Source organism: Aedes aegypti, chromosome 1, assembly GCF_002204515.2.
Source record: "Aedes aegypti strain LVP_AGWG chromosome 1, AaegL5.0 Primary Assembly, whole genome shotgun sequence".
In the NCBI taxonomy this organism is placed as follows: Eukaryota; Metazoa; Arthropoda; class Insecta; order Diptera; family Culicidae; genus Aedes; species Aedes aegypti.
In genome coordinates this window covers 40229041-40245253 of record NC_035107.1, presented here as the reverse complement: position 1 = coordinate 40245253, position 16213 = coordinate 40229041, and the positions used below count along the sequence as shown (strand labels likewise).

The window sequence follows — 16213 nt, the reverse complement described above, 5'->3', positions numbered from 1 at the left end:
CTGGAGTTCTGATAATTTACCTGAAGTGTACGATTTGACAGATAACTTTGAATTATTCTAACAATGTATGTTGGAAAATTAAAGTTTTTTAATTTTACAATCAAACCTTCATGCCAAACACTGTCGAATGCTTTTTCTATGTCTAGAAGAGCAAGACCAGTAGAATAGCCTTCAAATTTGTTGGAACGGATCAAATTTGTTTCACGTAAAAGTTGATGAGTGGTCGAATGTCCATGGCGGAATCCGAACTGTTCATTGGCAAAAATTGAATTTTCGGTGATGTGGGCCATCATTCTGTTCAAAATAACCTTTTCAAAAAGATTACTGATGGAGGAAAGCAAACTGATTGGACGATAGCTAGAAGCTTCTGCAGGATTTTTGTCTGGTTTTAAAATTGGAACAACCTTAGCATTTTTCCATTTGTCAGGAAAATATGCTAATTGAAAACATTTGTTAAATATATCAACTAGAAATGATAAGCTACTTTCTGGAAGTTTCTTGATGAGTATGTAGAAAATTCCATCATCGCCAGGAGTTTTCATATTTTTGAATTTTTAATAATAGTTCTCACTTCTTCCAAATCAGTCTCCCAGGCATTTTCGAAAACGTTCTCTTGATTGAGAATATTTTCGAACTCCTGAGTAACTTCATTTTCAATTGGACTAGTAAGTCCTAAATTAAAATTGTGCGCACTTTCAAACTGCATAGCATGTTTTTGAGCTTTTTCGCAATTAGTTAGTAATAATTTGTTTTCCTCTTTCAATGCCGGTATAGGCTTCTGAGGTTTTTTCAAGATTTTAGATAATTTCCAAAAGGGCTTAGAGCCAGGGCCCAATTGAGAACTTTCAAAATTTTTGTTTCTTAATTGAGCAAAACGCTTTTTGATTTCTTTCTGCAAATCCTGCCATATAATTTTCATAGCAGGATCGCGAGTGCGTTGAAATTGCCTTCTCCTCACGTTTTTAAGACGGATCAAGAGTTTAAGATCATCGTCTATAATCACGGATTCAAATTTTACTTCACATTTTGGAATTGCAATGCTCCTGGCTTCAACAATGGAATTTGTTAAAGTTTCAAAAGCATTGTCAATATCAAGTTTAGTTTCTAAAGAAATGTTAACATCAAGATTAGAGTCAACATACGTTTTATATATATTCCAGTCGGCTCGTAAATAATTGAACGTGGAGCTGATAGGATTCAGAATCGCTTCTTGGGATATTTGAAATGTAACAGGGACATGATCAGAATCAAAATCAGCATGAGTAATCAAATGGCTACAAAGATTACTAGAGTCGGTTAAGACCAAATCAAGCGTAGATGGATTTCTAGAAGAGGAAAAACAAATAGGGCTATCAGGGTATTGAATTGAGAAATATCCTGAAGAGCACTCATCAAATAAAATTCTGCCGTTGGAATTACTTTGAGAATTATTCCATGACCGATGTTTGGCATTAAAGTCACCAATGACAAACAAAATTGACTTATTGCGAGTCAATTTACGCAAGTCAGTTTGGAGCAAATTAACTTGCTGCCCAGAGCATTGAAAAGGCAAATAGGCAGCTATGAAAGTATATGATTGCTTATTTTGATTCAATTATCAACTTTAACTCAATAGCCGTCGCGCTCTCAGCCACTTCTAGTAGCACCACGCTCATGCTGTGTATAACAAGCGTACCTTTTTCATGCTGCGTGTACTCAATGTACGATAGAACGATCATGGGTTAAACATTTTGCCACATTTAGCAACAGTTTTGAATCCCACTATTTTGAAAAGAAGTTGCAAATGCTGAGATTCATCCTTTCCTGTGTAACAATCATATTAGATGCTTGGGGGACGTGCCAAATCGGAATATCTTAAAAACCAAATGACCAATAATCAAAAGCAACTTTAATCCATTTTTTTAGAACTTGTGAAAAAATAAATGAATATTTTATGTAGTTCCAAATTAATCAATTATAATCGATTTCTGTTTCAAAAAACGATGTCTCTTGCATGATACTATTTTAATTTGCGTTACCATCAATCATATATTTTACAGTAAAGTTGCAAAAAATGTGAAAATTCAAACTTTCAATAAATTCCTAAATTATATCAATTGGATGATTCATAAAATCTCATACCTCGTCATGATAATTGAATGATTCATCGATATGAGTCAAAATGGCATCTCTCCTAGAAGATATTCCTTTCGACCGCACTCGCTTCCACACGAAACAACCATATCCTTTTTCTTCAAACACCATCCAGCCTTTCATTTTCCTAACCCACAGGATAGCATCGCCAGCAGCCTTCTTCCCATTCACCTCCACCGAGGCCCCCTTTGTCTCTAAAGACACTCCTTCTTTTCTTCCCGTTACCTCAAACCACAAATTTCCATCTTTCACAGCACACGTTACCGAGTTAGACAACGCCCATTTCGGTTGCCTGTTTCTGGCACTGACTGGGAACCGGGAACAGCCGAATTTGTCACGTTGCAGTCAGTCGTCTTCCTGGTTGGGCCTAGAATGCAAAGAAACCTCTGATGTTGCAGCAATGAATCATACATTTTCGTGTATCGCGTGACATTTCCTGTTTTTGTGGTGGGGATGAAACGCAACATCGGGGAAGTTGTCACGAGACAGCAGGGTTTTGTTGCGTTACAGAGCATGTTGCTGCGCAACATTTCGACGTTGCAACCCACACAGTTACATTATGATTGATTGTATGCGTGTTCGGCCCGAGCACCGGCTTCGGATCCACATCGGAAAGCATGTTGTGCCCGAGTGAGGCTACCAGTTCGGACACGATGCTGGTATGAGGTGAAAAGCCGAAGCACGGATCCTGCCGTCGGACTTCAGTTCTCGATTGGCAGTGAACCAGAGTGGATGCGTTCCCCCGCAGCTAATCTCCCTCTGTCCCTAGTTTTCTTCGTTGTTTCTGTGCACGTGTTTGTGGTTGCATTTTAAGTGAGGTTCTTTCGTCGTGCTTATTTTTCGTCCTCTCGCCGCAGCTGAACTCTTTATGTGAAGCGATTCTTCCTTCTTGGGCCTGTGTTTGGTGTTTGATTTTTTGGCTTTTTCGTGTGCCCATCCGCTGTGGGTCGTCTCGTTGCACACTTGCTTCGGGGTGGAAGAGCAGTTCTGCGGAACAGGTTTGGCACAGGCTGGACTTGCGAGAGCTCCCTGTGAGGACGGTTACATTGTGAAAAGTGGAAGCCTCTTCGACGATTGAGTGGACTCAAATGGATTTCTACAAACGGTTGATATTTGTGAAGAAAAGATTGAAGTAACATTCAAGTGTTGCAAGGATTTGACTAAACCAAGTGAATTGACTAAGCTCCGGAAAAAAATGGCAATCGCATTCTACTGTGAGGACGAAGATCCGAAGGTGATGTTTGGCGGTAGCTACGGATATCACCAGCAGAGTTATCAGTCGCAGCACAGTGTTGCGGTAGGGCAGCAGCATGCCGGCACTGGCGAAGGCACGACTGATGAGAACAACAACAACTGTGCCCTACATGGAAGCAACAACGGTGGTGGTGGTGGTGGTGATGGTGAAAGTGGTGTAAGCGGTGGAGAGCAACAGTCCAGCGCTACCATGGTGAACAGTAGCAATCGACAGTTGATGCGAGTCCTGCACCAGGTGCTCTACCGGTACACGATGGAAGGTGAGTCGAAGTGAAATTGTGACTTGTGGCGTGAGTTTGTGTGGTGTGCTAGTGGGTGATGAAATGAGGCGTATGAATTGTGTCATATGGAAGCTGATGGGATGTAGGTCGCTCCTGAATGCAATGAAGTTCAGTGAAAATGTAACTTTACGCTTCTTGCTTTTCCATTTGATTTAAAAGAAAACGTGAATTATGATTATTGCCATATCAGATTGCCATAAAAATGTATCATTTCATAGAATTAATGCGCTTTTTTCATTAGAAATGCATTGATTTATTAGAGATGAGGAACGAAGGTATGGAAGTGCTTGTTGATGAAGACAAGTGCAAAACATAAAATTATGGTAGGCGCCTGGTAGGACTGCAAAGAATTAGCAAATATAAATACCAAATAATTCGGTTCTAGATGTTTCGCTTAGTTTGGTGATTTACAATCTGTTTTCAAATGTATAATTCTGCAATTCGCTTGTCTGAATTTTTGATTTTGTAAGCTTCGTTACCATGTGATTAGCAGCATCAGTGTTTAAAGTGTATTTGAGTGCCACGAAGTATGGATTCGATGTCCTTCCCGGTCGGAGGATACTTTCGACAAACTAAAACTATTCACTTGTTGCTTTGCGATACCGATGTCTAAAGTTAGTTTTGTTCTGTCTGTGCAGTCCTCAACTGAAGATGGCGTACATTATGTAAGGTTCAATATTCAAATGTTTAAGTGGGTTTGAATCCAAAATAGAAATAGCTATAAGATAAAATTCGACTTCGAAGAGTTCTATGAAAAAGAAACAAATCAACCATTCCATACATTTCTTATTAATGTTCGAATCCTCTGAGCAGAATCTCAATAGAGAAACTTAAAAGTAGATACTAGTGGATACGAGTAACTGACACTGAAGAAGACTGCAAGTGGTAGTCGAAATACGCGTATCTGTCAAAGATAAGCATTTAGGAGCGGAATTAAAAGGTACACGGTACTCCATCTACCATTCCATACTTATTAAATTTATTGTATACAAGAGTGTCATGATGTAAAAATTAAAATCGTAGTATATATTTATTTTGCGATTATATTTATTTATTGATCAATTTTCTATTAGCGTAGGCCGAAAATGTGGAGATAAACCGTATTCTAACGAAACAAAAAAAAATTAAAAAGTTTATGTGTTAAAAGCTTAGATAAACCAACCAAAACATATAATGTGGGGGAAAAATAGACTTTCGCTAACAATTTTAATTGCTAGAGTCCAAAAACATCCATGACAAAATAGATCGGTTTATGCAAATTCAAGTTCTTCAATAACTATAAATTTTACATAAATGTGCCAACTTTCAAACTACAGTCATCTCTTCCTTATTTGATTTTGAAGGGACCATCAACTTAAGAAGGTATCGAGTTACAGAACACAAAACCAATCCCGACTAAGGGTACATAACAAAATTATATCAGCATATGTTATTATGTTATAAGTTTTTTTAGAACATAGGTTGTTACAAACTTGATGCAGGATGTTGTTAAAATAACTAAAATTATAACAAAAAGTGTATGAATAGTAACATAAACATAACAAAATGTGTTTTAATTCTATCAAAAACGTATCAAACCAAGTTATAATGTTTGATACAAAGTATCAAAATTATAATACTGTTCGATATACGATAATATTGTATATTATTGAAATGAATATATGCTTATAACTATCTATTTAGTTTGCTATAAAGTTGTTAAAAATGAACAAAAAAATATCTTAAGGGGAAATAAAACACAATATGTTATATTTCTGTTTTATTATGTTCTATGGATAACGGAGCCTAACAAAATTATATCATAATATGATATGCATATCATATTCTGATAAAATTTTATTATATTTTTGTTACAAGCTTCTAGTCGGGATGCAACTGCGATCCAAGGGACTGTAGTAGGCTGAGATGAGGAATAATGTAACAGTAGGCTGAGAAAGTAAACGTTCAATAATTGTCATTAATATTATAGTTCTCAACTGAACATGTTGTGTTCTCACATTACTACATTGGCGACGAAGATTTGTTCGAACTCCCGTACCGGGTTGAAAAAATGAGAAGGTGGACGAAGAAGAAAAATATTGACCAAGTTGAAAAACATTTGTGCTAGTGCTAGCCAAATCGGGAAGTGATTGAAGAGCTTTTACTGAAGTCTGAATTTCCGGCAGATTTCCAGACTTGATTTTGGACTAACGCTGCCTTATGTAAAGTAACGGCGGTCATTTGTGTGGCGGATGGACGATTGTTCTGGTGAGTTTTGTGATCAAATGTGTTACTGGTTGTGTGAATTTTATGTGCGCAAATGAACCGACTTTATGCACCGATGTAAAGAAAGATGAACTTAATTATGAGCTCATTGATTGTTGTTTTTGATGTTGTAATAATAATTGAAAAAAAAAGAATCAAGAGAAGGTCGTATCAGATACGTAATGTGCATATTATTTACATAAATCTTGAGTTGACTGAAAAATCACATTTTTCTACGGAACTACTTCAATATAAAATGATCTGCATTTTGATAATTTCTAAATCATATTTGTTTGAATACGCTAAGCAAATTGACAGACAACTATTTTTCAGATGGACTGATCAATTCCATGCTTACTATGAAATTTTTTTGAAAAGGTAAAAAGACAACGTAAACATTCAATCAAGACTTGAGATAAAAATTTAATTTCCAAATATACACTTTTATAATAGTCTTCAGGGATGCCTAGCTCGATTCATCATGGAAATTTTCCTAAATATTTTAATTGTGCATTAGAATAAAGAAAACAAACTTTGTGGCTAATCTGCACTAAAACAACGAGGATAAGAAAGGTTCTTATTTTAAGATTATTAGGAAAAGTAGTACTTAGCGAACAGAATACAAAATACGGTATTTCATAAATTGTTATTATTAAACATTGTTCGATATGCATTAAATTAGTCGTTGGTAATTAATATAACTTTTATTTTCAACTTGGAATAGTATCATGAAGCCTCAGGTTATATATATTGTTTATATTTAATAGTTTAATTGCTAAAGGATCTATTTGATACAGAAATGAACTGATAGTTTTATTTATGAAAGTTTTGAACACTGAGAAAGTAAACGTTCAATAAATGTCATTAATATTATAGTTCTCAACTGAACATGTTGTGTTCTCACATTACTACAGGGACCATCGAGTTAGCCATGAAAACCAGCTTTTACTATGGTTCTCTAGCTCGATATCGAGATACGGAATATCGAGTAAGGGAGAGTTGACTGTGCTAATTTAAAAAAAAATCTCATTACGCGTGTGTAAATACAGACAAATTTCGAGTGAAATTGTGAAAATAAATCTACGTGGCCTGATGGGAGCACCTCCCACTCTGATCAGCAGGGATTCGTACTCACGCCTCTTGTATGCTAGTCGAGCGCTTTACCAATTCAGCTGCTGAGCCACTTGATGACTCAGAAGGCCACATCTTTCGAATCCAAATCCAAACAGGCCACGCGGCTTTCCTTCATAAACTATACATCGTAGTGAGTCATGAGGTGGTTCGGTAGCTTGGTCAGCAAAGCAGTCGTATAGCGTACAAGAGTCGTAGGTTCGAAACTGTCCTGAGCACGTGGATTTTGTAACAATTTCACACAAAATCTCTTCACACGTATGATGAGTTGATTACCTCATTTGTAAATGTGTCAATATACTTATTTAACCCTGTAATACCCGAATTTATATTTTCGATGTAAACATCATTTTCGCTATCTAAAGTCGATGTAAACATATTTTGAACAATAATGTATTTATATCAGCAAATTTAAGGATTTTAATTTTTCTAATTTTTATTTTGAACATCCCTTTTTTTATTTTTTCTTCAAGCCTCTTCTGGATATAGAATTTTGACAATAATAAAATTTTGAATTTTCGCAGTACTTTCGAAAACATGAAATTACCGTTTTGAATCATATTACGGACAGCTTCAAATTCCGGACACTCTACTTTGTATGGGAAACATTTCACACGAAATGTTTCAATTTTTGCCGTTCAAAAGTTCTCATTTTAGAAGCTCGTTTCAATAAGCTTTTTTCCATTAATATGTATGCAAAATTATAATGCCCATCTGCCTTAGACGTCTCTTTAGTGGTTTGACGATTTCTCTTGATGATTTGACTTTTCTATTTATGATTCATGAGCTGTCCGGAATTCGAATCAAAGTGTCTGAAATATGAGGCAAAAGTGAGGAAGCGTCCGCAATAAGAATCATCAAAAGGCTACTCATTTTGATTTATTTAAAATTATTCAATTTGCGGAAGCGTATTCTTCAACCATCGTTCGAAAGTTAAGGTTATCCGACGCCCAATTACGCTGAGGAATCATACAGAATGATTTATTTTATATGCTCTATTGTAAGTTATACTTCACTGAGGCCTTAAGTGTCCGTAATATGAATCAAAACGGTACTTATTTTTCCCTGGAACATATTTTACTTTCCGTGTAACCAACGGCTCTTTGTGCTTGATAGTTTGCAGAAAAATGTAAAATGTATAAACTTTTAAACACGTTAAATTAGACCCAGGTATTTGTAGGTTATTAAAAAATACAACTTTTCAAACGTTTTTCAATAAACACATATATTCAAAAGTCGTATAAAACTTTCATAATATGCATGATAAAGGTTTACGCCATAAATTAAATCATTTTGATTTCCGAGCTAAGAAAAAATACACACAATCCCAAAAGATACCCCGTCTAAAAGCGGAGTTGGGTATTAGAGGGTTATTCTATCTCAAGAAGGCCCTGATGCCATGTCTGAATTTGTATATCAAATGCTTAAGTTTGCGTAAAAGATACATGTCTATACTTTTTTGAAGTTTTGTTTTGGTTTAAATCAACTATTTTTTGTGACTGCAATAGATTTAAACAAAAATTTTGGGTGAATTATATTTTCCGTGTGTTTCTCTAAATGTCATGTCAAAAAGGAATAGTTTTTGCCAAATCAAAAGCGTAGTGGACTTTTGTCGATGTCAAAGTTGTTTAAAACGAATTTAAATGTCAATATTGTATATAACGAACTCGGATGAAACCTTGATTCAATTTTTTATTTGTGGGCTTCGTGGCCGTGCGGTTAGTGTCGTCAGGCAGTTATTCGCAACGTGTTATGAGATGTGGGTTTGATTCCCGCTGCAGCCATTGGAACTTTTCGTTAGGAATGTTTCTCGGGTGTGCCACTGGAGCATGCTTGTCCGTTGTGTAGTGTTAAAGTTACAGTCTGTGCAACTAAATGGCTGAAGACGGTGTCCGTGTCTTTTTTAATTATAATTGACCCGTAATTTAGGCGGAACAATTTTCCAAAGTGTTTATCTTTTTACCAAAAATAAAACAAGATTTTTCAAACACATTTGAAACACAACTAAAACATCAAAATATGGCAACAATTCTGTTTATGGGTATGTAACTCGCCACACTTTCAAGAGTAAGGAACGGTAAAAGGAAAACGTGGAAATCCATGCAATTGTTTTGAAGTTTCCATATACACATATTTTTTTGCTTTTTTGCATAGATTTAAACTCAAATTTTGATTGAATCACATTTTCCGTGTGTGTTTCAAATATCAGAGAGGAATATTTTCAAACAGACACGGACACCGTCTTCAGCCATTTAGCTGCACAGACTGTAGCTTAACACTAGACAATGAACAAGCATGCTCCAGTGGAACAGCCGAGATACATTCCTGACGAAAAGTTTCCACGGCTGAAGCGGGAATCGAACCTACACGATGCGCTTAAATGACAGACGACACTAACCGCACGGCCGCGAGGTCCACAATTGTCCAAAATTGTCAAAAACAATCACGGTGGAGTTTTTATCAGTAAAAACGAACTCGGTTGAAATTTTGATACCTGTGGTATAATTATGAATTAACCTTATTAGAGCAAAAATAATGTAAAAGTAGTCGTCATTTTATGAAATTAAAGAAAAACATCGAAAATCTAATATGACAATTGAAAAAACTCTCTAGACGAATTCCATGTCAAATCGGTCAGTCACAGAAATCGACCATCTTCGATTTGCAGTAAATTTTGCACATTTGTTCAGTATGGTAGAATAAGTGTTTTCCATAGAAAAGTCGACCATTTTGACTCCAAAATATCTTTTGAAAATGCTCAAAGCTTTTGCATGCAATATATTTGAAAACTTCTTACTTCTATGAGGAAGCGAACCATTTGGACTATAAGAAAAAAATATACACTGAAAAATTATTAATTTTTTTCATGAAAAATTCAAAATTAAAATGCAAATTTTAAATTTCACAAAAGCTTCATTTAAAATATTTTTTTAAAGTTTCACCATATATTTTTGATAGGAAACAGATGTTTGAGAAAAAGTCTCATGATGGAGAGGTTTTACATAAAAAAGTTTTTCTAAGAACAACTATTGGTCGATATTCAAAATTTTGATTTTTTGTCGAAATAAATACGTTCTGATGATACAATCAGAATCTTTAAATGATTCCAATCCACATTGATTAAAATGATCACTTCTCGAAGAGTAGCCATTTTTTAATTATATCAGGTTCAATGCAAAAAAAATATTATTTTAATGATAAATAGGCCATTTTCATTAGTTATTCGCAATTCTTCACCAATAATAATACGTTTTCGAGAGTATAGGCCATTTTTGCCTCCACTTACTTATTTTCTTTATGGAGAATCACGAATAACTATTGAAAATAGTAATAATTAAACTAATAATTCTTCGCAATAAACTTGATAAAATTCGAATATGGCTACTTCTAGAGAAGTGTTCATGGTTATGATTATGGCTAAGAATGATTTCAAGATTCTTACTGTATCATCAGAATGATGGAGAATCACGAATAACTAATGGAAATAACCTTATATATTATTTATCTTTTTTTTAATTAATCTTGATAGCATCCGAAATGGCTACTTCTAGACGAGTGATCATGATGATCATTATGGTTTGGAATGATTTCAAGATTCTTATTGTATCATCAAAACGTATTTGATTTGACAAAAATCATAATTTTGAAAATCGTTCGTAGATTTTTTTTTATTGAAAATTAGTCTTAAGCATCCGTTTTCTATCAAGATTCTATAGCGACAATATACAAATATTATAAATGTGGTTTTGTGTAATTTGTGTTAATTTTCCACGAAAAAAAAAGTTTTTCAGTGTGTGTGTTTTTTTTTTTTCGAAGTCCAAATGGTTCGTTTAAGCTTCTTTATAGAACATTTTTCTCTAAAATAAACAGTTTCGGAATTAGATTTTTTCAAATATAATGCATACAAATATTTAAAGACCATTTTCAAAAGTTATTCTTGAGTCAAAATGATCGATTTTTCAATGAAAAACACTTTTTTTATTATATCGAAAACATGTTTGAAATTCAATCCAACATTTTAATTCTCATCTTATTCTGAGCTGAATTTGCTTTAATCTTTAAATAAAAAGCTTAAAATATTCATGCAATCCTTTAGTTGTGGTTTAAAGTCAGTCTAACTAGTGTGCCATTTCCATAGAATAAAACATGTTTTTAGAAACATCATTCACACTTAATTCATAATTCCGAACCTCAGTTAATTTTAATCCGAGTAGGAGAATTTGGGGTAACACCACCGACCCAATCTATATATCAAAATAAGGAATCAATAAATAATTTCTCGAAACAGCACGTCGGTTTGTGAAACCGTAGGCATGATCAAAAATTATCACAGGGTATTTGGGAAAATTTGTTTATTTTTGAGACTTAAAATAGTGATTATTGATCGAGCTATTTGGGCAAAAAATTGATTTCATTTCATTTGAATATCAATGTACTACCTACGTAGTTAGAAATCGTGAAATTTTCACCAAAATTCTACACATCTCGCTTTAAACCAACTCGATTCTTCGCGTTTATCACGTTTAATTTTCAAATTCATAACGGCGTAAGTAAGATTTTCAACTTTCGCAACCTAACCGCTACTTTCACAGCTCCGTTATATGGAGAGTCAAAGTGACTTAACCACGAATCAATACAAAATACTACTAATTAAATTTTGCACTTGTACAGAAACGCCGTAAGTAACTGAATGGAACGGCTTATCATCTTGTTATAATTTTTTTATGGGAAACAATAGAAACTGTCTAGTTTTTAATCGCGAGCTGACTGTATACAAAATGTAAGCGACGTGCACGACGAAAAAATGTTAAAAAGTGATTCATTTTATAACATTTTTTTTGAAAACAGGCTCTTAAATAATTTCCTCAAAACCGTATGAAAGCTACTTACGTCGATTTGAAAAAGTAATCGAAAATTACTATGTAACGTTCTCTCAGACGCCAGAATTTATCGAAGTGTTCGTTTATGCCATTCACGCTTAAAAAATTATACACAGATCACACGGCGTTGCTCGATATCTCTATCATATCTGAATGCCCTAAAAAGTTAGAAAAAGAAACCAATAGGAGCGATTTTTAAGCACGCGAAAAAGTTTAGTTTTACACGTTCGACTAACGATAGTAAAAATTCACGTGTGAAACACATTGATCGAGCTTGTAAAATGTTTTCAGTGTACATAGTAATACACTTGTTGGCCATGCGAACAGCACTTCTATGTTCTGAAATATTTGAATTATAAGAGGAAAACCGACATGACATGACATGAGCACATACACTAACTATATGGGCTTCGTGGCCGTGCGGTTAGCGGCATCAGCCGTTTAGGCGTATTGTGCCACGAAACGTGGGTTCGATTCCCACTCCAGTCGGTGGAAACTTTTCGTCAAACGAAAAACTCATCACTGGACTACTGGGTGTTCTGTGTTGTCCGTTGCCTAATGTACGTGATTGCTCAGTCTGTGCAGCCTTTGGCTGAAGACGGTGTAAATTATCTTTTCTATACACAATCGGATAGTTTATCGTATAAAGCTGGCTGCTGTGACAGTGACCTGGTGTTTACGTCAATTCATCCATTTGATCGTTCATCGAACTCACTAATTGGACGGATAAAATGATGTATGAATTTGCATATGACAAAAGTAAGAAGTCTTCCTTTGAATTTTACTGTTTTACTGTTTCTCCAAAGTTATTGCCCATTGCACGGTGACGTCATCAGAAAATCGCTCTCTTTCCCTCCTTCGGGAAATTTGAAAACAACGGTGCCAGTACCTGTCATTATTATGGCACCATTATTTTCATGATTTGTCGAAGAACGCTTTCTAATGCTTTCTTTAAGTTGTTTTCGAAAACTTCGGCCTTATGATTGACTAATCCTATATCACTCTGAAAATGGTGAACTCATCTTATTCCATTTTTATTCTCACTCCATTCCAGGCGTTCTCAGTCCAGCTCAGACCTCATGCGTCTTCTGCAACCGACTCTACTATCTTTTCCAACTACTATATTGACATCGGCGGTTACATCGGCTTCAGTTTTTTACCAGAAACAACAAGTTCCAGTAAATATGATAAAACATTTATTACAAAAAAAAACTACAAATAAAAACAAAAAAAACAATCATCAAAGCTTAATAACCGATCACAGGGGACGTATATCTCCGACAGCAAAGGGTAAGTAACATCGAATGAATAACAGTTACACACTCAATCTGTTCGATAAAAATAACTGGGTTTTGGAACTACCGAAAAAGTCAGTAAACTAAAAATAAATGTCAGAAATCGAAAAACAGAGATTTTTTACTGAAATTTTGCAGAGAGCTTTCTTTTTATATCATATATCGATAAAAAATAAAACATGGTGAAATTTGCTTTTCAATTACGCGTGGCGACAGTTTTCATTTTACTGACTTTTTCGGTAGTTCCAAAACCCAGTAAAATTTTACCGACCCCAGTAATTTAATCTAAGTGTGTAGCATGCATATCTAACATTCCCGTTTTTTTTTTCGCCCACAGATTTGCCAAGCATCAATCCTTGAAAAGCGGAGTGATTCACCGTCGGAGTTAGACTTCCCTCCTGTGTAGCAGCAGCAAATGTGCGTCGGTTTTCTGTGATGAACGCAATTCAAACTATGTGGGATGGCATTTGAGTTTTATAGAGACTATAAGCGGATGACGAAGCGATTGGATAATGCATCTGTTTTAGATAGTTTAGGAGTAAATGGAATTTTAGGCGCTCAAAGTTATTATTTCAATATTTTTATGTGCGTCACTTCAGTTAAAAGGATTAGTTTAGTAAAAATGTCTGAAAACATGGAAATTTCTCCTGTTTTCATTCCAACTTATTTTAGTTTAACGACCAATCAGTTAGAAGATATATTTCGATAAGGAAAATTGCGTATTGTCGATATTAGGATCAAGTACTGAAAAAGTTGCATCGAGCAGCTATTTTAAAATTCAAAGCTAACTTTTTCGCTCATAATTTTTGTCATACTATTCTAAGCTTTTCACAATTGAATAATCGTCATGTCGATTTCAATATCTTTAGTCCAACATTTTCATGAATACAGTAATGAGAAAAGTCGATTATTCTATTGTGAAAAGCTATTCAAATACTTCAGTTTTTTTAGTTTTAGTTCTTTCTCAATTATCACTCAACTTCATTTCTAAGGTTTTTATTTCTTCACGTATTTTGGTCCCAATTCAAAACGGTTTGGAATCGGGAACTACGCCAAATTCCAAAACACATAATCAGCCACTTCCGTTCGATGCCAAGGAAGATGATCTCAGTTTTAGTTTTGTAAGGTTTACTTTGCACCGCGGGTGCCAAACAGTTTACTTCATTAGTTGTAACTTTTAATCTATTTTTCACTATAGAAAATATTGATTCAGTACTGTAAAGCTTAAGTTTCATCACTCATTTAGTTCGAAATAATAATTAAAATTGTGTTCCAAAATCATTCTTGGCCGGGTTTTTATTGATTGAAAGAAATTCCATTACACAACAGAGGTGACATCAGTACGAATATTGCCTTATCAGTTCAATAAAAACAACCAACAATGGAGCGGAGCGGAGCCTTGAAATAAGGAAACAAACTTTCACTATCTAATTGCGAAAAATCTCAGAAGCTTGCTATGCAGTTTAAAGCGCGCATAAGTTTAATTTAGGACTTACTAGTCCAATTGAAAATCAAGTTACTGAGAACTTCGAATTGAGAATGCTAATCAAGAGAACGTTTTCGAAAATTCCTGGGAGACTGATTTGGAAGAAGTGAGAACTATTATCCAAAAACTCAAAAATATTAAAGCCCCTGGCGATTATGGAATTTTCTGCATAGTCATCGAGAAACTTCCAAAAAGTAGCTTATCATTCTTGGTTGATATATTTAACTAATGTTTTCAATTGGCATATTTTCCTGCCAAATGGAAAAATGCTAAGGTTGTTCCAATTTTAAAACCAGACAAAAATCCTGCAGAGGCTTCTAGCTATCGTTCAACCAGTTTGCTTTCCTCCATCAGTAAACTTTTTGAAAAGGTTATTTTGGACAGAATGATGGTCCACTTTAACGAAAATTCAATTTTTGCTCGGATTCTGCCATGGACATTCGACCACTCATCAACTTTTACGTGTAACAAATTTGATCCGTTCCAACAAATCTGAAGGCTATTCTACTGGTCTAGCTCGACCGTGTTTGGCATGAAGGTTTGATCGTAAAATTAAAAAAACTTTAGTTTTTCAACATACATTGTTGGAATAGTTCAAAACTATCTGTCAAATCGTACGCTTCAGGTTAATTATCAGAACTCTAGATCTGAAAGACTTCCTGTAAGAGCTGGTGTTCCCCAAGGCAGCATTTTGGGACCAATATTATACAATATTTTCACATCTGACTTACCTGAGTTACCTCAGGGATGTCAAAAATCCTTGTTTTAGGATGACACAGGCCTCTCCGCCAAAGGACGAAGTCTGCGTGTCATCTGTAGTCGATTGCAAAAAAGTTTGGATACATTTCCCTCATACTTGCAAAAATGGAAGATTTCTCCTAATGCTCGCAAAACTCTAGTACCGTTTTGAATCATATTACGGACAGCTTCATATTCCGGACACTCTCGTTTGTATGGGAAACATTTCACACGAAATGTTTCAATTTTAGCCGTCTAAAAGTTCTCATTTTCGAGGCTCGTTTTATTAGGTTTTTTCCATAAATATCATTGCAAATTTATAATGCCCAACTACCTTAGACATCTCTTAATTGGTTGAACGATTTCAATTGATGATTTGACTGTTCCATTAATGATTATCATGAGCTGTCCGTAATTCGAATCAAAGAGTCCGGAATATGAGGCAAAAGTGAGGGAGCGTCCGGAATAAGAATCATGAAAAGGCCACATGTTTTGATTTATTTAAAATTATTCAAGTTGCGGACGCGTATTCTTTACCAACCATCCGAAAGTTAAGGGCTTCTGACGCTCGATAACGCTAAAAAATCATACAGAATGATTTATTTTGTATGGTCCAAGCTGGGTTAAACCAGTTAAACCAGAAGCTCTTTATTTGAAACCTGCAAGTAGACATACGGTTACGATGAGAGAGGTTCAAATTAATTTGTCAAATGAAGCTCAGTATCTAAGGGCTCATGCTAGATAAAAATTGAACTTTCGAAATTCACATTG

The 16213-nt window shown here is 35.0% G+C and overlaps 1 protein-coding gene across 1 annotated transcript; it reads left to right on the top strand.

Moving 5' to 3' along the window:
* Positions 1-2849: 2849 nt before the first annotated feature.
* LOC5564692 lies at positions 2850-14499 on the top strand. The gene is made up of 3 exons (XM_021839829.1): positions 2850-3647; positions 12978-13213; positions 13556-14499. The coding sequence occupies exons 1-2, from the start codon at positions 3329-3331 to the stop codon at positions 13049-13051; spliced, it is 393 nt and encodes a 130-aa protein (XP_021695521.1). The 5' UTR covers positions 2850-3328; the 3' UTR covers positions 13052-13213; positions 13556-14499.
* Positions 14500-16213: the final 1714 nt, after the last annotated feature.

What these genes read in the sequence shown, in the direction of transcription:
- LOC5564692 (XM_021839829.1), top strand. Translation starts at nt 3,329, where the DNA reads ATGGCAATCGCATTCTACTGTGAGGACGAAGATCCGAAGGTGATGTTT. An exon ending in CTACCGGTACACGATGGAAG is followed by an intron (nt 3,648 to 12,977) that starts GTGAGTCGAAGT and finishes ACTCCATTCCAG; the next exon opens with GCGTTCTCAGTCCAGCTCAG.